Genomic DNA, 27,190 nt, shown 5'->3' on the forward strand with positions numbered 1-27,190 from the left:
TCCATACAGAAAAGCCTGAGAGTTGGCAAACGAAGGCCTCTCAGGATCTGTAGTACAGCCTGCAGGAAGAAGAATGCCAACTGGCAAAGCGGCATGTTTCAGTGTAGGCCTTGCCACGGTGCAGTTGTATGATTTGTGGTCTAGGGATTTCCAATGCACCATATTCCTGAAACACTTTGTTCCTGCCATTTGGTTTTGAACCGCTTAGAAAGGATATGAAATACAGAAATACCTTAACACCTCATTGTAGACACCATGGGATTTCTGGGTATACCTGATCAAGAAGTGAAAGTTAAGCTTTACAGGATGTGGAGCATTACCCATTTCCTAATTACCAATATGTTAGATTTGTTTCTCTAGACCTTGATCCAGGGTTCATCCGTCCTCCCCTCTGATGGAGGAAGGATGAAACAGCAAAGTCAGTGAAGTCCATGAAGTCCATGATGACTGTGGCCACGTCTAATAAGAACTCGTGTTGTGCAGGCCAGAAGTCTCTCTACATAACCACTGTCATGTTGTGGTTTTGAGTAAAAATACCTCATCCCGCTCTGAAATGTGTGTTTAATCCTCACCCTAAGCGGCCTGTAATCTAAGGCCAATAAAAAAAATCCACCAACAATAAATCTGCTCCTTATTAAAGTCAAAGCAGCTTCTTTGAGGCATCCGCAAGCTTGTGCCTGTGTTACTCTTCCAGGGGAGGGCTAGGACAAGGGAAGAAACTGTCAAGCACGGATGCAACATCAGCAATGAGATACGCTGCTCCCTGAACAAAGCAAAAGCATTGTCTAAAGGCTGGAGGGAAAATCTGGGACAAGCACAAGCGTGAGGTTTGTCGTATTTGCAAGTATCGATCCCTGAAATAGTGCATAGTTACTGTGGAGCGCGGATCTATTCTAAGCTTCTGGAATGCTCCGGGCATTGTGTGCTGTTGAAATGTTGCAGAACACAAAAATTCCTTTGCTCGGGAGCCAGCGAGCACCGTGGAGAGTGTGCCAGAATTTGTCCTCGCCAGCTCTGGACAAATGAAGCACTTAACATTGGCTGCTTTTTTCAGGGGGAGTGAAAATTAATGTTTTGAAGTGCCTGGAGACCCAAGAGGGCAGTCATTTTTCTCATGGTAGACCTGAGGCGACCCCATGCTGCCAAGATCAGGTGGAACACCAACGACAAATTCAAATACACATGCAAGTAGTAGGTTAAGAGATATTTTCCAAATGAGGAGGGGGGATTCAGACCCTTTAACAACAGACATTACAGGTACATTGGATTCTCTATCCTTGACTCTCGTGACTGTAAGTAGACGGTTGCTGCATGAAATAGGCCAAAAATGAGAATCCTGACCCTTTCCTTTGCACTGGAATTTCTATAGCACAGATGGTATTGTTTCCAAGAGGAATGGAGTGTAATGTGTCTCAAATACTATACTGTTTAGGCTTTATCTTCCAAGCCATTCATATGAAAGTGCAATCAAGTATACAGAGCCCATGATTAAAGGTACACAGAGAAACGCAAAACACCGGTATATCACAATTTGAAGTTCCAAGCAAAGATTCAGTAGGAGAATTTGTAGACAACCCCAACACAATGAATCAAACCCATCCACAATTATAAAAATCACACTTCCACTACTTCCACACTACCACTTCCTTTCTGCATCAGCTGTTTACAGCATCCCCCCTCCACCCCATCTCCGCCTTTCTTCTCCCTGTTTTTGATGTTCACACAGCGGGTTAACGATCACAGTCACATCCGACTGCTATAACCACATCAAACGCAACCTGCACAATTTGATTGTATGGAAAATTTATACCTCCTAAGATGATGTGGTGAAGATAGATGTGGATCTTCATTCAGTGACCATGTTCAGACAGCACAAAACCACTGCAGCTCACCTTTATACTCTTTTATACTTTTATAGTGCACATCTGTAGAATTGTGTTACTTTCACCTCAGAACCAACCAATTTCAATTCCTACGAGCTTTCCACCCTTTGTCATACCAAAAATGTGTTGTCCAACAATGCAGCAACTCAATGTATACCTGATAGGAACTGCACACGTTTCTGTGCCTAACAAGCTGCTGTTCCATTGATTTAAATGTATTCCACAAATAGAGTTAATTGTGGAGATACATTTCTGCACATGTCATAAACAAATATACCATTCTCTTAACCCATGAGTTTCACAATAGCCATCAGTCAACTGGCAAGATTTATGTAATAGATGTGGAGCCAAGATCCATTACAAAACCAAGCTGTCACAAAGCGCTGCGCAGAGGGAATAAAAAACCCAAGGGCCACTCAAATGAAAACATGTACATGTTAGTGTGTACAGTGCTGTGTGTAAGTGCATTGCATCTTTGTAACCAGCACATATGGAAAGTGCGTGTGGGTTTCTTTGTGTTTGATGTTCAAGATGGCTGACCTCTCGCGGTCCTGCTCCAGCAGGTTGGTGAACTCGTCACTCTTCTGCATGAACTCGCTGTGATTCCTCTTCTCATCCTCCAGCTCACGCAGGGCCCGCTTGTGGGACTGCTCCACCAGCAGCAGCTGCTCCAGCATGCGCCGGTGCGTCTCCCGCTGCTTCTCCACAAGCTTGTCCAGCTGGGGGGATGAAACTTCTCTGTCACTCTTAGTCAACAGCACAGTAACCCAGTGCGGTCTCAGGACTGCTTAGTACATGAGCAGGGAGAGGGTCAGCATCCCTTAGGCAGTGAGACCACAGATGTTCTACACACTGGGCAGATAGTCAGCTTGGTGCCCTTAACATTGAGTGCTATGTCTCTGTCATTGCTAAAGCAATGTCGTTTGCTGTCTCATCATGCATATGCATAAGGGAGATGGCCAAAGACAGCACATGCATGGCTGGAGCACAGAGTATGGTGTTCTAGCCATGAGCTAAAAGTAGAACCAGAACATGGATTTTTCAAGAATTCCTCATTGTCAGCCAGAAACTCCTAAACAAATAAGTTTAGAGGTCAGAAGAAGCACACAGAGGACAGTCTACTGTTTAATGACCTCTGGTGTGATTAGCAATGTGACCACAGTAATTGTTGCAAAATTTAAAAGAATGCACAAGAATTGTTCCAACACTTCCTTAGATGTTGTGATGCCATGTACAACTGCCTGACTATAAACATCACACTAACTGAGATCGGATCAATTGTGGGAATTTAGTTTGTTCATCATTGTTCATTGTTCTGAGAGTTTGTTCTCTACAAATAACCTCAGTGCTAATCTACAGAATTTAATTTATTGCTACAATATAGTGCTGTCTGCATATTGCTGTATGGCAACACATTGGCCGATGGCAGCAAAGCCATTATGCTTCACTGTAGTGTATACTGTCTTCACTGTAGTGTGTCTTGTCCTGTCCTGTAGAGTGATGTTTATCTCAAGGTGTGGATAAGAGTGAGGTATTTTGGGAAATGTAGTCATTACACAAACAATGACAGACCAGAGAACAGGGAATCCTTAGGAAGGTCTCCTACAATTTCCTCCATCATTGCCTCAAAGTATATTTCTCACTGATAACCAGCTTGGCTGTTCCTTATGTAATCACACAGTTACTCCTGCATGTTACTGACACACTGGGTGATTACACTCTCATGTAATCTTAACAGTTATACATTGAATGTACAAATTGGGATATTTTTGCAAACTTTCTTGAGCACACAAAGTTTATACTAACGATAACCAGCTAAAATGAAGTTAAAGCTAAAACCTTGCACATCTTGATACACGCCACAGCCTTAGTCTTTCAGTGTATGGTACAGCAGTGAAAATGTACGTGGTACTTGATTCCATTTTTGTTTTTGACAGGTAATGGTTCCCCCCCCCCCCCCCTACCTCTGCCATGGGCTTCTCATAGATATCCTCCTGCCACTTGCTCCCTTTGCTCTGGATGGCGTCCCTCTGAAGGGCCTGCAGCACCTTCTGTGGGGTGACAAAGCCATACTGGGCCTCCAGGAGTGCCAGGTCGATCTTCTCTGCCTTCAGCACTGTGATCACCTCGTCCCTGGCCTGTGGTGGGAGGGGAAATGGCAGGGTCACCAAGGCTGAGCAATGTTCAGGATGGATTAGTTCCCATGTGGCTTTTAAATGCTCTTTAGTTTTTCTACTGCTCTAACCAGCTGGAAACACCACTACTTTTAACCTGAGTCCTTCCATTTTTTATATTTATACTAATTACTATAACTGCTACTACTATTACTATATATATAAGAGGCAGGTTATAAATCTAACTGTATTTATTGTGTTTAATTTATGATGTGTCATATTGTCTGCTGTCTTTGTCTGGTATTTATTACTGAGTTGTTAGAAACTGTTAACAGTAAATTTCCATTTTAAACCAAATGGACAATAAAGTTGAATCTTAAATCTTGAATCTTTGGTTTTGTAAAAATGCTGAGAATTTTTCCATGAGATTTCATTTTATTAATAGCTCCCACCTTAATTTATTTCTTTGTATAAACGTTCTTCTGTGAGCTTTGACCTGGCAAAAATCAATCAAAAGAATGAAAATATTGACCTTTACTTGAATGTTTCTGTGATGAAAGTGAACTCTACCTTCATGTTATAATGTCATCTGCTCTCTAGAAAAAAAAATACCTCCACATATCTGGAGTCTCTAATTCACATCTGATGTTAGTGTGGGTCATTTTTGGGTTGCCCCAGTCTAGTGCTAGGACTACACGTGTGAACAGTCAGTTTTTGGGTGGGTGCAGCCTGCCAACGGACGTGCCTCACCTGCAGTTCGCCCTCGAGCATGCTGAGCAGAAACAGGAGGTCGTCCCGGGACAGGTCCCTGCCCTTCCCTGTGGACCCGCCCCCTGTCCTGTTACGACCACGCCCTTCTCCCCGGCGGTTTCTCAGGACGGTGCCCGTGTCCTCACGCCGCACTCGCCCACTACCCCCCCGCGTGGGATCCTCATACCCTGAACTCTGTCGCCGCGAGTGCACCCTGCACTGCGCCGGCTTGGTCTCGGCTGTGTTCTCCATGCTGTTGCTACGGGAACGCATGGCTGTTTACCTGCAAGGGGAACAACATTTTAGATTTATGAGTGTGCCACAGAGGCACGAGCAGAGACCAATGGGCTGAGAAGTAAGAATGAGCAATTCAATGAGGATTACAGTCTTCCAGGTGTTGAACAAGAACATGGTCAGGATGAACCTTTGACTCAGTTAAAAAAATAATAAAACAGGAACAAAAAAGGCAATGAATTAGGTCAGTTGATAAATGATTTATGAGATTTAAACAACAGCATGTTTACAAGACATTATTCAATGAAAGAACTGTCTTGCAAGCAAACCTGCCCAAGACCTGTACAGACCAATCCTTGTATATTCTATGGTTAAAAGGAGTTTGATTATTAAGCTCCCAAGGCCATTATATCATCAGTTGTGCAATATCCCAGCATTATGTGAGAACAATTGCAGAGAGAGAGTATATATACACAAGTGGGGCAAAGAACAACTCAAGCATGATGTCATTGCTAAACCAGTATCACTACAGCAGACACACTGGGCCTAAGGTAGTGTGGTCTCACTGTTGCTGCTTACCAACTCTCCAAACTCCAGTTGAGTTCTCTGGAGCAGCTAAACTTTTTCTGCCTTCTATCAGCTCTCTAGACATTATCAGTTTGCCATAGTCAGCAAATAGGGGTCTTCAGGCATTGTGCATTCTGAGCACAAGTTTGGCAATACTAATAATCTACTCAACAGCCCTTGGGCTGTTCAAAGAGGTGATTCAGAGACCCTTCTGTTCTCAAGTTGATCAGCCAGCCCATACCCTCCACAGAAACTCTAGTGAATGTGAACAGAGTTCATAGTTCAATACCTCGTGGATATCCTTCTTTGTATGTCCTCAGTGTTTGTGTATATTTAATGTTTCAGAAGCTGACAGGCTTTGATTGACCCATGAGGCTTCAGTGCTACTTTCTGTGTATTTGTTCTGGATTAAAATAGCTTTTGCTGTAATGCCTGGCATGCCTCCAAATCTCTCTATCAGTCTCAAACTGTCACTGCTCAGATAAGTCTCCATGATTTAAGAGTAAATATTGCGGCCACTGGCAATGTCAGTAGTCAGTGTTTAGATATACAATCACAGGGTCAGCATTTTAAAGTATCTGAATGGCCCAGAGACTGGTGTTCATTTTGTTGGGTAATAATGTGGAACAGTACTTATCACAGGAGACCTCTGGTTGTCATGTACCTTAGGAAAAATCTTGGCAAATTCCACAAACAATGTACAAAATGGCTTCAAAATGTTAATGCACTTCAGATGATAGTGTTTGCCCAAATGAATTAAGGATGTGGATGATGTCAGGTACAATTTGCTCATGATGTACACTTTTTTAAGTTATAACAAATCACTTGGCTAGATTCTCAAAGAAGAGAGAGGACATTAACAGTGGCCTATTTATATGCTTTCAGGGTTTCTCACAATTCAGCACAATTCATCTGAAGGCTTTCAGCTTGCCAAGAGAGCAGAGGGGTATTTGCCAAAACACAAAAGCTTAATTAGTGACCATATGGGGCTGATGGCCTTTGCTATTGCTAATAATAATGTCTACAGTGGCATTCAAGTTCAACTCTGTCTGACTCGGAGCACAGACACAAGGAAACATGGCCAACAACCTGGATAACATGAAAGACATTCCCGAGAGCTAAAGCACTGTTGTTTGCTTTGCTCCTTTCAGCACATGCTAAATTTAGATGGAAAGCTAAACACTATCTTCTAAACAAACAAATTTAACTGACTCATTTCTAAACCATTGGGGCCAGCCCATGACAAAAGTCTGTTTCCCAGCACAGAGGGAGTAGCTTCGGTCCGCAATATCCTGTCCTCTTACTGGGCATCTTCAAACCCGTACAGAGTGCATTTACATGTATGATGTTTTGAGTTGGTCACTGCTCCAAAGTGCAACATCCCACCCTTGGGGAGTGTGTTACATAGGACCACTCCTAGTATGACCCAATCATTAGTTTGAACTGTGATTTAAGCAGCTGAACAGGTCAGTCATTCATAGGTGTCTCTCAGCTGAAACCCGTACAGGCAGGTCCCATTCCTCTGCACTGTAATCAGACCAGGAGCTGCTGCCAACAGGTGACCTAATAGTGGTGTTTGTTTGTGGGGGATTTCTCAGATACCTTTGACAGGTACTGAAAGGTCCATGCAATCTGCATGCACATGCATTTATGTATGCACACACCTACACATGCTAGCGTGGAACAGAAGTATACAAACACACACACAGACAGACACACAAATCTATGATGTTTCTGAAATTATGTGTCACACTATTTAGCCGTCCCAAGCAGAAAGGACAGGATAGGATTGCCATGTTGTCTGATAGCAGCCATAGATGGTGTCACATGGCCGGACTATACACAGCTTGCTTCCTGTAGAGGTCCCATGCTGTCTGTGCAGATAACTACCATAGAAACTTGGTGGACAAGTAGCACAATTCAAAGAGCTAATGGTCCCTGCAATGATACTGGTATTGTAGCAATGCTTATTCTTCAAAATTGTCCCCACATCATCTGGTCACATGTCATCCTTACTAGGCAACATATGTCACACATCTGGGCCTCCTGCAGAGACTAATGTAATGTAATAATATGTCATATGTATATACTCCTTTTGATTTGGTACTTGCTTCATGCATACTCTTGAAACACACTGAACATTCGCCCATTACCTTACACACCCACCTCGGAATATGCAGTGAAAAAAGGTTGCTCGTTAAATTTTCCAAATGTCCCATTAGTTGAAAAGTTCATATATTCTGCTTTCTCCAGATGGGTCTAAAATATTACCCCTGCATGCAGTCGAGGCAGATTTCTATAACCAGGGTGTTCTTATCTAGTGAGGATGCTGGTTGCTGGTAGCTACCAAAGGGGGAATGTAATGTCAGATTGGATTGAACAGCTTTTTGTTGGTTTTTTTTTCAGTTTGTTTTTGGCTCTTTCCCTCACATCTCAAAGCTGCCAGCATGAGCATGTGAGGCCTCTGACGGACAGAAAAGAGGTCATCTGTGGAGAGGTTTTATTCTGAAGGATGGATCACACTGCATCTAAACTGGAGGGACAACGACTGGCCCAGCTAAAGCAAGCCCCTGGATCCCAAATTCCAGCTGCCGTTTTCCAGAGAGATTGCCTGTCTGTTTGGAATCTGGGTCTGAGATGGGAGCTGGAGGTGTTGTGAGCCTTTCTTTTCTTTTCCTGGAGGAGTGGGCTTAGCAGAACATCTGCTCGATTGCTGTGGTGGGCAGCCAGTATCTTCACGAGCCATTCAGAAGTTCCTTTTTTGCTTTTTTTTATTTATTATTTTTGCAAACAGATGTTGTGGCACTCTTACATGCCAAGGTTGAGGAGTATGAAGAGTGTCCCTGGATTGACTCACTTAAAACACTTTTCGTCATCCTGGATGGCCACCAAGGAAACATTCCACAACTCAGTATATTACTGTTTTTATATGTATGCCCTGCGCTGCAAGCTGTCACACAACTTAATGTTTCTCCACAAGTTATTTCAAATAGTACCCATTTGCAATGCATTTGTAACTGTGTGTGATTTATTTCGTCCATAAACTTTCCAATTAATAAATTGGCTATTACCAGACATTAAAGCATGCACTACGCTGGTATTAAAGGTCTATGACCATACAGCTGGAGCATTAATGGCTGCACTGCTATCAGTATGACATATGACTCTTATTACTATCCTCTCCTATATCAAAAGGGACCTTTTTATTAATAGATTTCTACATTTAGAGAAATTAAGACATTGCAGTAAGTCAAGCAGCAGTCAGTGTCCCATATGAAGTGCAATGTTGTGACGGTATCTTTTTTATCTTTTTATTTTTGTATCTTTTTGGGTTTTTTTTTTTTTTTTTGGTCAAATCTTGATTTTCAGAGTGCAGGGGGACCGGAGGTTTGTCTCCTCCCATATCGTTGCAGGGTTAAGAAAGAGTGTTTGATGAGACACTCAGCCATTACTGAATGGAATAAAGCTGTTGTTTTACAGCAATTAACAACACTTGGCTTTGATTTGTCATCCTCAGCATTTTTTTACGTGACTTTTCATTTCATTATTATTCTTCCATTGCACTTTAATGAGGAACTGGGATGAGGGCCTCAGTGCTAGGTGTAGATTATTCACTGATTAATTTACTGATTATACCAATGACCCCTTAATTGACTGCTGAGTACTTTGTAACGCATGTGATTGACTAGAGGATTAATTGGAGTAATTGACTTGAATGTCATCATAGGTGTTCTCAATCACTGATCACTTTTTTTTTAGATGCACACCTGTGGACCAGTCCTACTTTATCTGTGATAAAAACGTAACAGTGAAACACTGGGATTTTTGCTGCCTGTTATTTATTGACATTGTTTTTCCTTATTTTGTTTTGTTATTGAAATCATTGTTAAAAAAGAACCATAAAATCACTGAAGAAAGAGTTTGCTTGCCAATTTTGAGGGTGTCAGTACTTTTAATTTGTACTTTAGTAACTGTTTTACTTTCATTTCCAATTCATGTTCAGTTACATGAAGAGCACTGTTTGACTTTGGCTTCAAAATTTGCTAATGATTTGCTGTGATCTATCAATTGCACGTTCACAAAAATTTCAGTAAGAGTGGAATGGTTTTTCAGAAAGAGCGGGGTGTGTTTTGGAACCTCAAGACCATGGGTTTCATTCCGAATGTTTGCAAGTACCATATAATCCTGGCAATAAAGCAGCTCCAAGACTCTTGATCAGTCATCTTTGTAGGAATGAGTTGCAAGAAAGCAAAGTTAGAAAATCAGTTCAGATAATTTAAATTAATATGCATCTTGGTACTTGCTGGAAAAATTCAGAGGCATACCTTGTTCAAGGGTACGAAATCAATGTCAGCCCTGAGATTTCAGCCAACAGTATGACAATTATGAAGGCTAGCACTCAGCCCTCACTATCTCTTGCTTGTCCCTTTATACTATACTGTTCACTCATGATCTGATTTTTTTTTCAATTGGGGCCACAAAGCTTTTTTGCTTTTTTTGCATGACCTCATACTATTTGTGTCCTCTCGCATTAAACACTTGCTTTTTTCCAACTGGTTTTGCTTCCATGGAATGAGAATGATGAGGTGCTCATGCTAGATTGCATACCTGGAGAACTGAATCTCACAAATGCCCAAGCACTCTTAGTTTGCATGCAGCAGCTTTACTGGGATTGATTACGTATGTATGATGAGACAAGCATATACAGTAGAGAGAGTGAGGATGCCAAGGCATTCCAGATCGGACCACTGTAATCTTCCCACATGTGTATGTGTGGAGCTCAGCCTTGCCCTGCAGCCCATAAGGCCACTACTGTGTTTTCGACAAGCTGGGCATCGATATCTTCCAAATGGGCTGCAAAAATATAAACGTTATTATTTTTATGTGTATTTTTCATTGTTTGAGATGCAGCGTGATTAGATAAGGAGGTGCTGGGCTTGTAACTGGAGGGTTACCGGTTCAAACCATGAGTGGAGTACCAGTGTTGCACCATTAAGGAAAACACTCAACCTGAACTGTGTCAGTAATTATCAATGTGAACTAATTGATTAATTGATTCTGCCTGGAAATGCATGTTGCCCTGTAAAAATGTGTTTGAGTGACAATGAACTACATTTAATGGATATTCTTTGAAGAATGTTTGAACAATGCACATTGAAAAATGTACTGCATATGTAAAAATGCATAATTCCATTCTTTCCAAGCCACATTCTAGAATGGCTGTAATTGTTCTTCTTGCAGTGAAAGACTACGCTGCAAGAAGAAAGATTACACACGCCTCCTAATCCTGTAAACCATCCTTCCTGTTTGCCCCTTGCTCTCCCCCTAGATGGCGCACTGGAGTCGGCACGGAAAGCCACGCAGCTTGCATTTTTAAGATGTGAAGCCTCATTTTTCTGACACAGAGAAACAGAACAGCAGAGCCACAAAGCCTGTCAGTCAGTGCACATAGCCCTCTGGACAGCTCAATCTAAGTGAATCCTAGCCACTTGTGAAACTTGTGTGTGTGTGTGTATATGTGTATGTGTGTGTGTGTGTGTGTGTGTGTGTGTGTGTGTGGGGTGGGGGGGGGGTGAGAGAGAGAGTGTGTAAGAGAGACTGTTCTGCTTTACAAGTGAAAGCCTGGCCCACATTGGGAGCTTTAATTTTTCTCTTCTCCTGCTGGCTTTGCCCTCTCCCTGTCTTTAACCCCAAAGTACATCACCAATCAATCCTTTTACAAATTTTAGTATTTTAGCTTTTCATGCACTCTGTGGCATCAAAGAGCCTTTTGTTGTTGTAATAATCTCAAATCAGAAGAATTGTTATTTGCCACCAGCCCTTATACAAATACTACATGCATATTGTATATAGCTAGCTGTAATTTTTTTTTCTTTTTTTGTAAGTTTGCCCTCTGCTATTGAACTTCAAGTCAGAAGACAAAAAACGACCTGAACACACGAAACCGAATGATGTCAGCAGAGAACAGTGCTGTCAGAGAGCAGGGTGAGGTAGCTAGGCCCTGGAGGAAGTGTGCTATGAGCCTGTGTGACTGTGTGCCAGAGTCCAATGTAACTCACGAAGGTGATATCACCTATCAGCCTGAGCCAGTCTGGGTTACAGCCCGCTGTTGCTTTGCATTGAAACCCATCAGCTGAAAATGTTCATACAACAAACACTGCCCTTCAATGAAAGGGAGCGCATTAGTTAATGTTGAGGAATTAGGCATTTTGTGCCCTTTATACATACATCAAACAAATGGCATACTGCATGTGCTATTATGTAATTACTAAAAGAATAGTACTACCTGTACTTTGTATTGGAGAGGTGAGATTAGCAAGATTCAGTGGTAATCAGTGCCCTCCTTGTTCTAAGTGCTATAATAAAGTATTGAACTATTTATGGGCCATTAAAGCAAGGAATGCAAGGTGAGGATGTAGGAAACACACACTCATATTCCAGCTTTCTGATGTCAGAATACTGCTAATATAACAGATGCAGACACAGGGAAGAGAGGATAAAATGACCCGAATAGCAAAAATATGCTACCTGAGAGAGAAAAAAAAGGGAAGAGTGGGATGATGAGGAGTCTGAGTCATGAGTCAGTACAAAATACCGCCTTTATCTGCTCCTGCTGCTGGGAGAGATAACCAGACGTGGCCATGATCCCTATTACAGAGCCAAATCTGATATTTCTTATGCACACACACACAGATCTCAGACTCAGGGCCAAGGAAAGACATAAATGCTACCCTCTCCTTTTTATTCCATCACTCCAGTGCATTCTGCATGCCATACCGCACATTGGTATAGTTGTAGAGTGCTCCCAAAAACACGGATTTTTGGAAAGCACGGAAAGTCAATCGCCACACTTTTGACATAATCACAGCAATTAATTATTACCATAGGCAGGATCAAACAGAACGACACTCCACAAAACAGATGGACACAGCTAAATTGGGAGTGTGACAGAATGAAAGCGATAACAAAGAGCAGAAAGAGCTTGAAACCAGGCATACAGACCGGCAGAAATAAAGGACTGTGCTTGGAATGCACCAAACATAGTAACACACGCATCGGAACCGTAGGCCATTTGGGGGATTTCACAATACATCAATGATCAAATAGGCAGGACAACAACAAAAGATAGACAAAAACATGAACGCTGAACTGTCCTGATAGCAGAGTACAGCAATAGTTGGGATGCTGATCATACAGGGTATGCCAATCCATGATGTTTTTCCTCATGAAAACTAAAAAAAATCTTAAACTGATAACCCAGGAAATGTGAACTTTATGGTTTTGCTGAATTTTTACTACAAGGGCTTGGCATTTCTGATCCTAGAGCTTTGGAAATGTAGTTAGCTATGTAGTTTGCTGTAAAGTTTGATTACAGGGAAATCAAAATTTGAATTACAAGCCAGCTACTATTTGCAGAACTGTATAAACTAATTGAGAAGGCAGATTCACAGAGATGTGGAGAGAAATCAACAGAGATGTCAATACCATACTTTTTGTGCTTTTGATATTAATATCAGCATTTGTACAGTGTGAGTGTATCAGTAGTACAAGCACATCAGGCAAGTCAGCAAGTCAGGCCCTTTAGTGAAAGTGGTCGAAGCTGTCCCATCTGATACGGAATGCCATATTTATAAACGGCCATAAGATCACCATGACAACAAGAGGCCTAAGGCAGGAAAGTGGTAGCCTACTTTGGACAATGAAACTGTGTAAAATAAACTCACAGTATCACACACATCCTCCCCATCCCCTGCCCCCCCCCCCCCCCCCACACACAATCACATCTCGCTGACCTTGGAGACACTTAAAACCATCATTTCAGTCCCTGCGCCTCTACATAGATCAGAAAAACAACGCAATACAAAGAAAGATGACCGCTTAACTTCCCTTCATAACGTCAGCAAACACAGAGAAATGTTACGGCACAAAGCACCCTCCCACTGAACAGAAGGACCGCTAGATCGATGCAGCATTGCAGTGTGTAACTGTAGATGAGTTTGGCGTTATGATTTATGAGAGCTATCCATTATTTGTTATTAGATTTTCTTTGCCATAATGCCTGCGGTGAAGGGCTCCTCAGTTCATTTGTACAGCCTGTAACTCAGTCGGTAATAATATATTGTTGACGATGTATCACGCTGACAGGCGCATTCCTCTTCTCTCGTCTGCTCTGCGTCCTTGTGCTGGTTCCAGGCCATGGCTCAGTATGATGGATCACTGAGGCCAGTTTCAGAGAGATGACCTATTTAGTGCCCCCTGCTCACCTCCATGCATACCCTTTCCCCCGTTCTCCCATCCTGTCACCCTCCTTGTCCACTGAGCAGCGGTCACACCATTTGAAAACATGTGACAGCCTCAGATATTAACCATTTGGGGTAAGTGATACAAGGCCTGAAATAAATAAGCCCATTCTCCTAACTGTAAAAGCAAAAGTAACTAAGTAGCTGAAATGTTCAAATATTCCATTTCACCCTTTTATAGCTCTGAGTGAAAAACAGTGTTTCTTTTCATGTTTCACAAAAGACAGAACAGCTCCCTCTGAACAGCAGTCCTGCTCAAAATATCTGTCTATCAGAGCACAGAGCAATACAGAGATACAGCACAAAGGCCTATCAGAGACAGACTTGATGGAGCTCAGGAACTCAGGAAACTGAGTGTTACACTCCTCTGGAAACTGAGTTTTGTAGGAACAAAGATGCAGTGGGCCACCAAACAGGGTTGCAGAGGGGAGCAATATACACACTTAAATATATGCACAAAATGACAAAGTAGTAATGAGACTGCTGAGAGACAATCAAGGCCACTTCAGGACTAGTAGGCAACATTCTTACAGGCCCTGTGAGTTTAGGCACCTGTATGCAGTGAGCACTGATACAGGGTTGGTGATATGAACTCAGTGGTGCATTGCCAAAGCAGTGCAGTATGCCTGTGCTATCCACCAGTACATATGGGGAATGAATCTCTCTCCAATGGGAGTCAGCGCACTCTAGTGACAGATATCTTAGTCCTCCATGCCACAAACAGTGAAGTAGTTTGCACAGTCCAGTCAATATAGTTTGTGTTCTTTGAAGGCTTTGGACAGATATTGTATTAACAGCAGTTAATCAGATTTTGTGGCCCCTCTGCCCTCCATCCAGAGGGGGTTCCAGTTAGTAACAGGAGTTCCCTTGCAGTCTGTATTCCTGTGCTTACTATGGATTTCTTTTAGACCACACCCTTTTTATGAATGTTCACAAGAAGCCAGCAAATCAGAACACTTTTAGCTTCAACATCGGCTGAGGCATAACTTTGATTGATGCTCTGATTCTAAGCAATAAAGGGAAGTTATGGTAACAGCTAAATAACAAAGATGAATGGGAGTTTCATCTTTTCATCGGCATAATTTATGTGTAACAACAATTTGTTTAAATGCAAGCTCGCCAGTGAACACCAAAGTAAAATGTGATTTATGCTGAGGAAGATATTGGTTCATTTAATTTAATCCAACTGTACGTTATTATAATATGTGGTCAAATGTGATGAAATATTGTGGAAAGAACCCCTTTATGAGACGGTTATGGTATTCAAACCTCAGTTTGAACATGGACAGTATCTTCTAAATTCACATTACATAATGAATTTAAGTTAATTATGACAGTCATGCAAATGACTCAGAATGTGTCTAATGTAAGTAATTGTGCACACAAATAGCTAACATTTCAATATATAGACATATGCATAAAATCAAGGTTTTTTCATTTCTGTTAACTTTTATTGTGAATAACTACTGTTTATAAAATCAGTAAAGATATCAGTGCTTTTGGTTTTACTATCAGCATTTGCACATAGTGAGTATACCAGTAGTACAAGCGCTATAGCAAGTCAGGCCCTTCAATGAAAGTGGACAAAGCTGTCCCATCTGATACGGAATGCCGTGTTTACAAACGACCGTCTGATCACCATGGCAACCAGAGGCCTTAGACAGCAGTGGCAGTCCACTTCAGAGATGGACGCCGTGTAAAATAAACTCTTGCAGCGTTCGCCCACCACCACCCCACCCCCCACAGCATCACGTCGACCCTGGAGAAACATAAAACTAATTTTAGAATTCCACAGCACTGAAGTAAGATGCTGTATGGGAGAGGGCTGTAATTTCCCATGGTGCTCGGGAGCCAGTCATAATTGAGAGCTGGTCAGAACGTCTCAGTAAGGTTATAAAGTATGGCTGTCTGCAAGCTTTAGAGCACAATCACTTTTGCACATCAAAAAGGGAGCCTTGAAAAGGTCCCAGCGGTGCTTGGGTCAGACGAGCACTGTTTTGATCTCTTTCAGATGGTCATATAAGTGTGGATGACATCATGTCACGTGACAGTTCTCACCCCGCTTATCATGAAAATGACCAGAGCCAACGGTGGGAATCCTACTCCTCTGAACCCCTGGGACGCTGGTTGAATTACAACTTCATCTGTCCAAAATGATGGGATCTTCACATACCACTGAAACATTTGTGGTCAGGTTTAATTATGACGATGATTAGTAAATTATTAAAGTGATTTTTTTTTCTCACACATTCAAAACCCTCAAAACCCTCAGTCATATAATTGAAATGAAGATCACTGTGTAGTTCAACAGGCACACAGCAGCCTGCTGACCACTAAAGAGCAACCAGCCGAGAACCAGATCTGACATGATCTGATCTGACCCTACACATGACTTTAGTGCCTTTGCAACCAGCCTTTATCATTGCAGTTATGAAGTGGTAAAAACCAATACAGCGATAGTGACCCAGGGGAAAAGGTTTTTCACTCTGATAGCATGAAGCAGCAGAGCTGCAGTCTAGGAATCCCCTGAGACTGCTGCTGTCACATAAAAGCAAGACTGTGGCCTCGGACATTGTGTAAACGGGACAGTAGGTGTTTCTGTATGCTACAAACGATATACCACAGCCACCACAAGAAATGTTCCCTTCCACAGGTCCTCTTACTTACAAGTAGCTAAAATGTCTTACCCTGTAGATAATGTTCTTAATGTTCGTTCTTTGTTGCCAGCTAATTCAGTTGGAGCTGTAAGCTAATTACATTTCCACTGTACATTCTTTATGAAAAGGTACAATGAAAGGGGCTCTTTGTTTAAAAAAGTGAATCCAATGGTTAGCCGTTTTCCTCAGAGTAAATAAACTGTGTTTCAGCCAGATGGTACATGGTAAACCAACCAGTAACGTAAAAGTGAATGTATAGTAAGGTATAGTAATTTAGCTTTAAGATAGCTGTAACTCCTGCTCCAAATGTGAACTCAAAAGCATGGAGGGAGGTGGAGCTGAAGGATGACTTGATACAAAAACAACATGAATACAAGCTGTTGAGTAAAAAAAAATTGTAAAAAAAAAAAAAAACACAGCAAAGGCAAATCATATAGCTTAATGTTTTCTGTCAAGTATTGTGTTTTCAGTGGCCAATGATGAAGCCAGTGGGCCGCTGAAAATGAGGGAAGAGAGGTTTTTGGTTCTGGTCCACCCCGGGTGGTGCAGGATGTCAGCACACCTGTGCCTCTGCGGAAGCCAGATTCGGGAGTGTGGAGTGGCCTGGGAGGATGTTCTTGGGGGATGTGGATGTGTGGGTGAGCACTGTTTCCGCTGTGACCCGAGCTGGAGCGGGCCTCCTGCTTGCTTGCATTGAGGCGTGGTTGCCATGGGAATTGCATCACATGGTCCTGTTGTCTGATACAGCTGGCGGGACACAGCCTCATCCAACTGTGTGGACTGAGAGTGCAGGCCCAAGAGAGAGAGGGGCGCGCATGTGTGTGTGTGTGTGTGCGTGTGTGTGTGTGTGTGTGTGTGTGTGTGTGTGTGTGCGTGCGTGTGTGTGTGTGTGTGTGTGTGTGTGTGTGTGTACCTGTGAATGTATGAGAGAGACACAAGGAAAATCACACAACAGATCTCTGGACTGTAAAGGCTCGCTGCTTGCATCTGAATCTGTGACAGAGCAGACTTATCTTGAACGACAGAGGGTGACCTGAATGCCCGTGAGCTTCCTGTGACATTTGTCAGGTTAATAAGGGAAGCATAGTGTGATGGCTATGCTCGCTCTAGCTGCGGGGAATGGTCTCTGAGCTGTGAGAATGAGACACTATATAACAACACACAGCTGACAGTGAAACTACAAACTAGGGCATGAGAATTCAACACAGTTTTCAGACATGGATTTGAGACACATTCTCTAGGTTTCTCTTGTAGGTAAAGAAAAAACACTGACTCCATTTGAAATAGGAAGTAGAATGTATCCCTTGAAACCAGTCTGGTAGCTGTGACAGGTGAGGGTGTCTCCAGTGAAATGCACAGGATCTTAATGACATGTTTTCTATGATTGTGGCAGGGCAGAGGGTGTTGTAAATGCAGGGGTTGTAGGTGCAGACATTTCTGGGGCCCATGGAAGATAGACAGGATGTGTTGAGGGAGCACATGAATGCCTGAGATGCTCTTATCACTTTTGAAAAAAAAATTACCATTTGCAGTCAATTTCATGATAATTACCTGTCCCACCTCTGTCCAGTAAACCACTTCAGTTCACATTCAGCTACTCCTTCATCTGAGCACGAGCCCCACAACAGATAGTCAAATGACCCAGCACGGACCACAGCCCACGAAAAAAGCCACCGTGTCCCGGATTCCTCAGGCAGCAGTTGTTCATGTTTATAGGCCCTTGTGTTTTGGAAAGCGACCATGTTGTGTTTCCTGGAAGGTGACTGGGATGAAAGGGTCTGACCAGGGTTTGGGTTACTGTAACGGTGGTACTCGTGCCAGAGGAGTCTGCAGCAGCTGCCGGCGTCAGTCTGCAGAGCAGGCCAGACAGCCCTTGCTCATGTCACTCTCAATAGCACTGTAAAAGACCCAGCTCCTCCAACACTGTCCACAGAGTGTAGTGTGTGTAGGCATCACATGTGTGTTTGTCTCTGTCCTTAATCTGACACATCTCTTACAGAACAGCACTAGAGAACCCTACTGGTGCTGTATATCTCCCTTGTACTGACCCCTGAATATAAAATCCTTACTCTTGTGCTGTAATTCTAAACCATAGGAATAAAGCAACTTTCTGAAGTATTGGAAAACTGTTCATGTTAACAGCTTATACCTTTGTTCATGAAGGTTTGTGTTTTTTTTTTACATTTTACACATTACCTGTATATGCTACCATCTAATACCAGTGACAATTTGTGAGATTGTCACAGCTGGAGGCAAGGGTGAGGAAGTGGACCTGAAGCTGGTTCCCATCCACACTTGAACTGATGTGTTACAACAGACAGATATTCAGCTGTGTGAATGAAGACAATGCAGGTTGGTGGTGCTTTTGCAAATGTTGCTCTGAAGAATAGCGTTTATTGGAATACCAGTAGATGGCAGTGCTAGGTAAGTTACTGTACAGCATAGATCAAGTATACATGTTCTACTCCCTATAAATTTATTTAGCACATACAATTTACTGTACCCTCATCATTTGACCCACAGATCGCTACAACACACACCTGTCCTCCTGGCACAAGTCATACCTTATTCCTTCAGTTCCTTCACCCCAGTTCTATCACCCCCAGTCAGACTTGAAGGTGATTGGTGGGTGGCAATTAGATTTGGTCTGAAATGAGCTAATGTTACAGATGATTGGCAAGTCCAAGTTACCTTGAGATGACTGGCAAGCCGGGATGCTATTTTAGAGTGCATATGTTGTTGTATTGAGGCCAACCCACACACACACACAAATCTTCACATATCATCTAATAGCTGTGCTAGGAGCCACCTTCAAAAGTACATGCATTCATGTCTTTGTCTGTTTGAGCACTGAAGTCCACAGCATACACTGAGGGCCTAGGTTTCTGTGTTTCTTGTAGTATGTTGTATCTCTGAATAATTTGTTATTCCTATTACCTCATCTGGTGTAACACATAAGAAGTAAGGAATAATGTTTAAACCTTATCTGTAGGTTTTTTTTCCTGCGGGTATTCTCTGTTCTGATCTCTTCAACAACCAGTTATGTAGAAAAAACTACAATAGCAATAATTACAGCTCAAACCACAGCAGATGCTAAAGACTTTCTCACCCTTCCAAACCCACCTTTGGGTCATTCTCATTTCTCACTCAGCTGTATCCTGGTCACATCCACACCAACACACTCTGCCAGGGGTCTCCAAACCATGAAACACCAGCCTTACTCCCCACCTTGCCCCCAACCCCCTCCCGGTTCACCCTCTTGTCACCAGCTCTGTTACAGCCTGGATGTGTATAATTTGACACCAAGTGTCTTGAATGAGCGTCTGAGAAGAGATGAGTTCACTGGATTAACGCCTGCCACATTCTGACTACAGAATAAACCCACAGCCAGTCACATGAAAGTGAGGTCTAATGAATTCAATAACAGGTGGATCAGCCATGGGCTGCCAATCATTGACTCACAGTAACCAATCAAATGTGTTTGCTTTCCATGGTGACACTATGAGTCACTATGGTTCAAGGAGTGAGTCATTGATAGCACAATCCCCACCCATCTGGGGGGTTGATGAAACCTTGCTCTTCCATCATCACCCACAGAGTACTGTATCTCCACAACTCCCTCAGATTGTTGCATCTTCCCATGACATCCAATCACTGTATCCCTGTGACTTTATACCGTCCAATAGCTGCATCCCTGTGACTCTACACACTCTAATCAGTGCATCTCCACGACTCTCTGCCCTCTTAGCTGTCCATCTCTATGACTCACTGTGACAGAATGGTCCGCCTCTGTTAGCTCTCAGTGTTTCTCAGAACGTGGAACAGTCCCAACTCTGCGCACCTTACTCCCACACACCTGCCATACGAAAGTGAAATATATTGAAATATACAAAGACAGTGTTTCTCAATCCTCCCCCTGGAGGCCCACTGTCCTGCATATCTTCTATCAATCCTTGCTCTACCTACCTGACTGAACTCATCAGTGGCACTTTTGATTAGCTTAGCACACCTGATTTAATCAAGCAGCAAGGATAGATAGAAGATATGCAGGACAGTGGGCCTCCAGGAGTAGGATTGATAAACACTGTACTAAGAAATATCTTCAATCAAACAATATATTACAGAGACATTTAAAATATAATGCAAAGCAGAAATACAGTATGTTGCACGATACTAAAACAGCAATCATTTACATATTTTCAAAATGTTGATTGAGCTAAAAATATATATTCTCTAACATATACTCTCAATATATTTTTGTGTGGATCTATCCTGCAAAGGGTTAGATGGATGTTTCACACCTCCCAGCTGTGAGACACAATTGGCGCAAAGGAGCAGAGTACCAAAATAACCAGCCAGCTCCAGAGTACCCACCTACATTTAACTTCTTAGGGCAACACTCCAGAGAGTGTTAAAAGTCTAAATAGGGAGGTTTCACTGTCAGGGATCTATCGAATATTATTATAAAAAATATTTTAACATTAGACTGCTCTCTTCCATGTTCTTCTGCTCAGATATCATTTTAGAACATGGATTAACCTAGATTTAAAACAAAACATATGGGACTTAAGAGTTCTAAAGCTTGATATCTTAGAACTATACCATCTGCAGGACTATGTCATTTTATCTCCTGAAAATGTGACAGGTATCCTGGTATCGAACAAGCAGTATGTGAACCCATTTTCCCACCATACTGTGACTACGCTATGAGTACTACCTACAAAAAAATCTCTTAAACCCATACAGAAAAATAATATATTGATAATGTATTTTAGAGAATATATTTTTGTAGCTCAATCAATAAATATGTGAATTATTGCCATTTTGGTATATTGCTATATTTTTTTGTATTAATATATTTTCAATATATTCTTGGGCTGATCAACATATTTCTCAATACATTACAGTATATTTCATGTTGCATGGGGAATTAGACAAAACTGCACTGTCACAATCAGTGTTCTTTTTCAGTTTGAAAATCTGTACACTTTTATTCAGGCCTTTCACTTTCTCTAAAGCAATCAATTTTTTCTGCAGGCTGCAAAACCAGTTAGAGCACAGATCATTTCTCGTGCATTGCCAAATATTCTAAATACCTTATTGAAAACAGGATGCAAGGGCTAAATCAGTATTGGATTGTGTCTCATACTAACCAAGAGTTAATGATCCACAAAGGGTGAATCAATAAAACGACTCAAGATAGATTATTCATGTCTGGAAAGAATATGCATTCAAGTGCATTTTTGTCTGCTTTAAAGGATTTCAGATCAATGGCAGCTGGTTTCACTATAATTGATCAGAATGTTGTCTGTAACAGCAGGGGTGTGAAACATTGTTGTAGGGTATGAATCTCACATTGAGACCTTATACTATAATGGTACACCCATGCACACAGGCACGCATTTAGAATTTAGAATAGCCTCCCACCTATCCAAACATTTTTCCAACACCACATACAGCAGTAATATCCTTACATTGCAATCATACTGATTTCCACTACTTTTTATTTGTATATTAAACAGCTGGAGTTGTATTGGATATAGCCAAAATCCTGTACTTGCTTGAGGGCATAAACATGATGTTTCACCTGTGATTGAAACCCATTACTTATTGGTGACACAGTACCCCAGCCACACCACATTTCACAGCTATAAAGCTGCCACATTAAAGTATTTACCCCAACCATACTACAACTGGACCTGCATTTTCTCCCAACATGTCTCCTAATCGATCCCTCCTCTCTTTGCCCTTACATACTCATCACAGTAGTACAGATAGAGAGCATGGGGCACAGTTTCACCCTCTTAGTTTACTCTTACTGGCCCTTCTCACACTTCCCCTCTTGGGCCTCCTCTGTTGATTTGAAGACAGTGTTTATGTGCATAAGTGGAGGCAGTATAGGCGATCAGCCCGTGATCCAAACAGCTCGGTCGGGGATCGATATCCCCACCTCATCTTCCCGTGGAGCGACAGATGCCCTTCCAGTGGCCACACCCAGGGTAGCTACCCATTCATGAGCTTTTTGAGGATCAGGGAGGTCATGGGTTGTGAGTTTTGGATGTGTCTACACCCCTGGGCATAGTAGTCACGTGAATGTTGTGCTTATTTTACTTTGCCTTCGCAGACAAAGCCACTGCAATAATACACATTGGCTGTGTGGTGAAGAGGACAGTTGCCCTCTGTGGTTAGATTGTCAGTGAAAACTACAAAAGGTTTGTGTTAATGTAAGTGTGGGGCAGTGTTGGAATGCATGTTTCTTTGGGTTCACCAATGAGCAAATTTTATAGGCAAGCAGCCTGAGTTTGGAATTTAAACTCCCTATCTCGGCACACGTCGCCTCTCACTGAAAGCTTCCTGAGGCACCTGCTTCAGCTCTGTTCTGGAAGAAGAGAGAATGCTAATTAAATGGTCTAATCCATCAAGTTTTAATGGTAGCTTTAATCAAACTAATTGGTTATCCTTGCAGCGATAAAGAGCTTCGGTCAGAGCATTTGTCTCCTCAATTAAGCAGATTAGTGCACAGATGTTTGGGGGGGGGGGGGGGGGGGGGGTTAAGGAGGCTGGCTGGTTGGAGACATGTGCGTCTGTCTCTCTCAGCGGGGGATCAAAGTGCCTCCTCCAGCTGCTGTTCCTGGTCATCTATCTGTGCGATTGATTGACCTGTCACCGAGCCTCGCGTTTTCCAGTTGCTACACATATTGTTTCCATCACTGGCTGAACAAACTTCCAGTAATTAGGGAGGCAAGGAGCTTCCTGGGATGTGACGGAGTCCACTCCGTGCCCTGATGGCTGTGTGTGAATCAATGAGTGCAGGCCTGCTGTCTGACCAGCAGCATTGATTAGCTCTTTAAAAAATTTGTTCACTTCCATTGATTTCTGTTGAGGAGCAGTGACATAGAGGTTGCATGTGGGAAGGTTATTTTAGGTGCACTCAGCCCTCAGGAGACTCTTGTGAAAGAGCACACACTGCTTTTGACCATCAGGAGCTCACTGAATCACAAGTGCTGTTTGTCAGGTTCCCTGCACTGATGTTGTTCAGTGTCTCAGCTGTTACCAGGAGTAACCCCTCCCACGGGGAACATCTTCCTCTGAACCCTCTTAAATGATGGAGGGTCCTAGTTCAAATGCAGGACAGTAAGAGACAGGGTGTTCTAGCCAGCTCCTGGAAACCTTGAGCAAAAAATTTCTCACTAATGAGGCTCATAAGGTCTGTAAATCAAACAACTGGGTGTGTGTAATCTCTGCCCCCCCCCCCCAATGCACGCCCACTCCATGTGAACCCTGTGCTATGCTATGCTAACAGCTAATGTTCTACAGTGTTCTGCTGTTCCTTCGCCCTTAAGACCGACACTGTACACAGCAGAGCGCCCTTCAATACAGGGGGATGGACGAATGTTGAGTGGGGCAGAAAATAGCTCGATATTTGCCTCAGTCGTTTGATGAATGCCAGAGCGAGGCGCGAGCACAGCGATGAGATAAGCCAACTGTCAATTTTAGGACCTCAGAATTAGCAGCATGGCTTCAAAGAAGGGAAAGTAATGGAGAATACCTTAGCCAATTAACAGGCTTCAACCTTTGACCTGAGACCTGCACTGATTTAGCCCTAAAAAAAACTTGTCCAGCTGGGAATTAACCAGATGTGGAAGACATTTTTTTTGGAAAAGCGCCAACCATTGACACCTAATTCACATGAGTATGATTCCATCTTAAGCTTCATTAAAGTGCATACTGTACTTTGGAGTAAAAAGGCATCTTGGGTTATTTATTAAAAGCCAAGAGAAGCATATGATTAGATGTACCTTCTGCAACAGTCTTGTTATGTTTATTTACGTGGTTAAAACTTTTTCTGGGGCTAACTTTTAAGACTTATAGACAAAAGCTGTGAGTTCATCCCAAGTTGAAACCACATGTAACAGTCAAATGACAAATGTAATGTAAACTACTTACAAACTGGATGAAACCAGCTCTGGATGTGCTTTAATGGAAAAGGCATAATGCACACACACACACACACACACACATCACACTTTGTCTTCACAGTAAATGTCATTTCAATCTTGACAGCCAGCTTGTGGCCTCCAAAATGTAGCACAAACAGAGAAGAGTTTTCTTGGGGATGGGGGGTAAGGGGTGGTGTCATTTCTTCAAGGTCTTGCTTAGTCATTAAAGATGATAAATCAGTGACATCATTTGAGACTTGCATCTGGAGCTGAGAGTGGGGGGTTCTAAAAGTCACACTGTTGCTGCTCCCCTGCTGAACAGAGTAACGTTTTTTCAGGTTTCAAACTGAGAGGGAGAAAGGGCCAGTATGAGGGAACAGAGTGACCCACGTCTGTTACCAGTTTTCTCTGGAGGACACACAACCTCGGCCTGGCGAACAGAAGCAGTCACGCACATGGAATATTGTCCGCACACTAAAGCCAGACACATACACCTGATGGTGGGTCGCTAATGGCTAGCAGCCAACTGTCACCTGTAGTTAACACAGTGTGTTCCACATGTAGCATGTAGTCACCTAATGATGATATCTGTTGTCCCTGATTAAACATGTAGTATTAGTGTCAGCTGTTATTGAAAGTATATACCAAAGATCTTTGGCAGACCCCAACCGAGTACACCACTGGAGCACCTCAACTGACTGTTGGGTGTGTGTATTCCCAGATTAATGCTAAAGTGTTTATTTCAACATACGACAGACAATGTTAAAATGTCATACAGATCGTAACGTCTTCTGCATCAAATGCACAAATAAAAGCACCAAAAGACACCAAACCAAACATTTTTAAGGATGTGATTATTTTATTGCACAAGATCAGTTGGGACGCATGACTGGGTGTGCCCAGCTCAGTGCGTCGGCCGTAGGAAAAGCACAGACCTGCAGAACACATGTGTGGTGAAGGAGACTGTGACCCAGGGGGACAAATGACCAGCCAACCAAGCGACAATCCTGTTTACAGACAGGATTCATAACATCATGCTGAAATGCAAAGGCTTGGATTCCCCTGGCAAAACGCTTGGCGGCATTAAACCAAGGCCAGTTTATCTACTGCTTTCAATGCTCTGCATCAGTCCCTCACTCTGTGTCCTATAAACACAGAGTGTGCCTGTCACCCTCTCGCTGTTTTGTGTGTGTGCACGCATGCATGTGCGCCTGTCGCCCTCGCTGTTGTGTGTGTGTGTGTGTGTGTGTGTGTGTGTGCATGCCTGTGCCTGTGCCTGTGCCTGTGTGTGTGTGTGTCTGTGGCAGTGGTAATTGCGAGAGCTGGTTGATTTATCTCAACATCACGTATGTCACGGGGGAAGCCAGTGTTTTGTGCATCCTGAAAGTAATTTTTGCTCCTGGAGTCCACATCTTTTATTATGCACTACAAGAAGAATCTTGAAAAAAATAATAAATGGCCATCTCACAGCACTTATACAGCGTGTCTGGCTAGGGTGCAGGGTGGATTTACAGAAGCATTTATTTGTGTTTATAAATAGAGCTCACTTCCCAGAGCCCGCTCTAGTGGCCTTCTGTGAGGAAACGTTATCCCTGATCTAAAAGGGAGCTCCGCTGCCCTACAGGGAACACGCCCTCGATACCCCCAACACATCTCCCAGGGCCACATGGGCTGCCTCACCACTTTATTTCCCACAATGCAATGTCACAAATCCACACCCCACTATCAAAAACAGCATTGCTTTGACATGGTAACTGACAATGGATCTGACTCAAATTAGAGTATTCAGCAAGTTTATGGGTCTATATAATGTATATGTCTGTCAGGATTGTATGTATTCATCTGCTTGCATAGGAAAGAGGTGCAGCCTGACTGCAGTGTTAACACCATGAGAGAACAACTGTGTTTCATGGTCCCTGGGCTGTGGTGAGAGACTGTCCGGGGTGGGGCCTTGTTTGTCCATGAGCGTGAGTCTGTTAAGTGAGCTAGGACCTGGAAAGCCTTGCATTCATTCCACACTGGTCTGGTTTTACCCCAAATTTTCACAGTCAACCTCTGCCGTGCCTCCACGGGCATAGCACAATAGAAAGTGGAATAGACAGACACCTTAAATAGATTAAAAACAGGGTCTGCTTTTTTTCTCATTAAATAGAAGGGAGGCAAGGGCCTACACTGTCCAGCCTTTTAAACTCCCTCTGGTACTTTTCTAGAATTCATTTGGGTGCAGCAATGGCAGAACACCGCCCGCTCCACAGGAACCCAAGGGGGGGAGACGAGAAAGTTGCTGAGGGCTCTCTGCGATGGCAGAGGCTGATGGAATGGGACGGTTGTGGTCCCTCGTGTGTCCCCATTTGCTCTCTGACTTTATGTCACAGAGACTGTTGGACCATGCCAAGCACTGGCAGCCAAACAACCTCAGGGAATGAAGCCCAAAGCCTCCTTCACTGGCACAGCCAGCAGAGAAGATTGAGTGTCCATGACAACAACACGTTTTAATTGTTTGTTCACCATGTATCTTTTTTTTTTTTTGAAAAGGTGATGATCTCCGCGCTGATACTCAGATTGCTCTGCAGCTCCTGTGCAAGCTTTAGGATGAAACATCAACCTGTCTGAGCATGAGAGACACCCATAGTGCCAGAAAGTGTGATTAGTCCCTGTCTAAGCACCAAACTGTCCCACTTCCCCACAACTGTCAGTCAGCCTGGGGCCAATCCAAGGCCCTGATGATGTTTCTCTATCTGTCCA

At 42.9% G+C, this 27,190-nt stretch overlaps 1 protein-coding gene across 1 annotated transcript in view; it reads right to left on the reverse strand.

Annotated features, from left to right (window-relative positions):
• The window catches only part of LOC118789521 (filamin A-interacting protein 1-like), a 73,947-nt gene that overhangs the window by 44,658 nt on the left and 2,099 nt on the right, over positions 1-27,190 (reverse strand). The window contains exons 2-4 of the mRNA XM_036545988.1: positions 4,748-5,030; positions 3,848-4,021; positions 2,424-2,602 (exon numbers count right to left, since the gene is read on the reverse strand). Of these exons, the coding sequence (XP_036401881.1) occupies positions 2,424-2,602; positions 3,848-4,021; positions 4,748-5,020 (626 nt within the window). The 5' untranslated portion in view covers positions 5,021-5,030. The remainder of the gene's footprint in view (positions 1-2,423; positions 2,603-3,847; positions 4,022-4,747; positions 5,031-27,190) is intronic.

Source organism: Megalops cyprinoides, chromosome 14 (genome assembly GCF_013368585.1).
Source record: "Megalops cyprinoides isolate fMegCyp1 chromosome 14, fMegCyp1.pri, whole genome shotgun sequence".
Taxonomy (NCBI): domain Eukaryota; kingdom Metazoa; phylum Chordata; class Actinopteri; order Elopiformes; family Megalopidae; genus Megalops; species Megalops cyprinoides.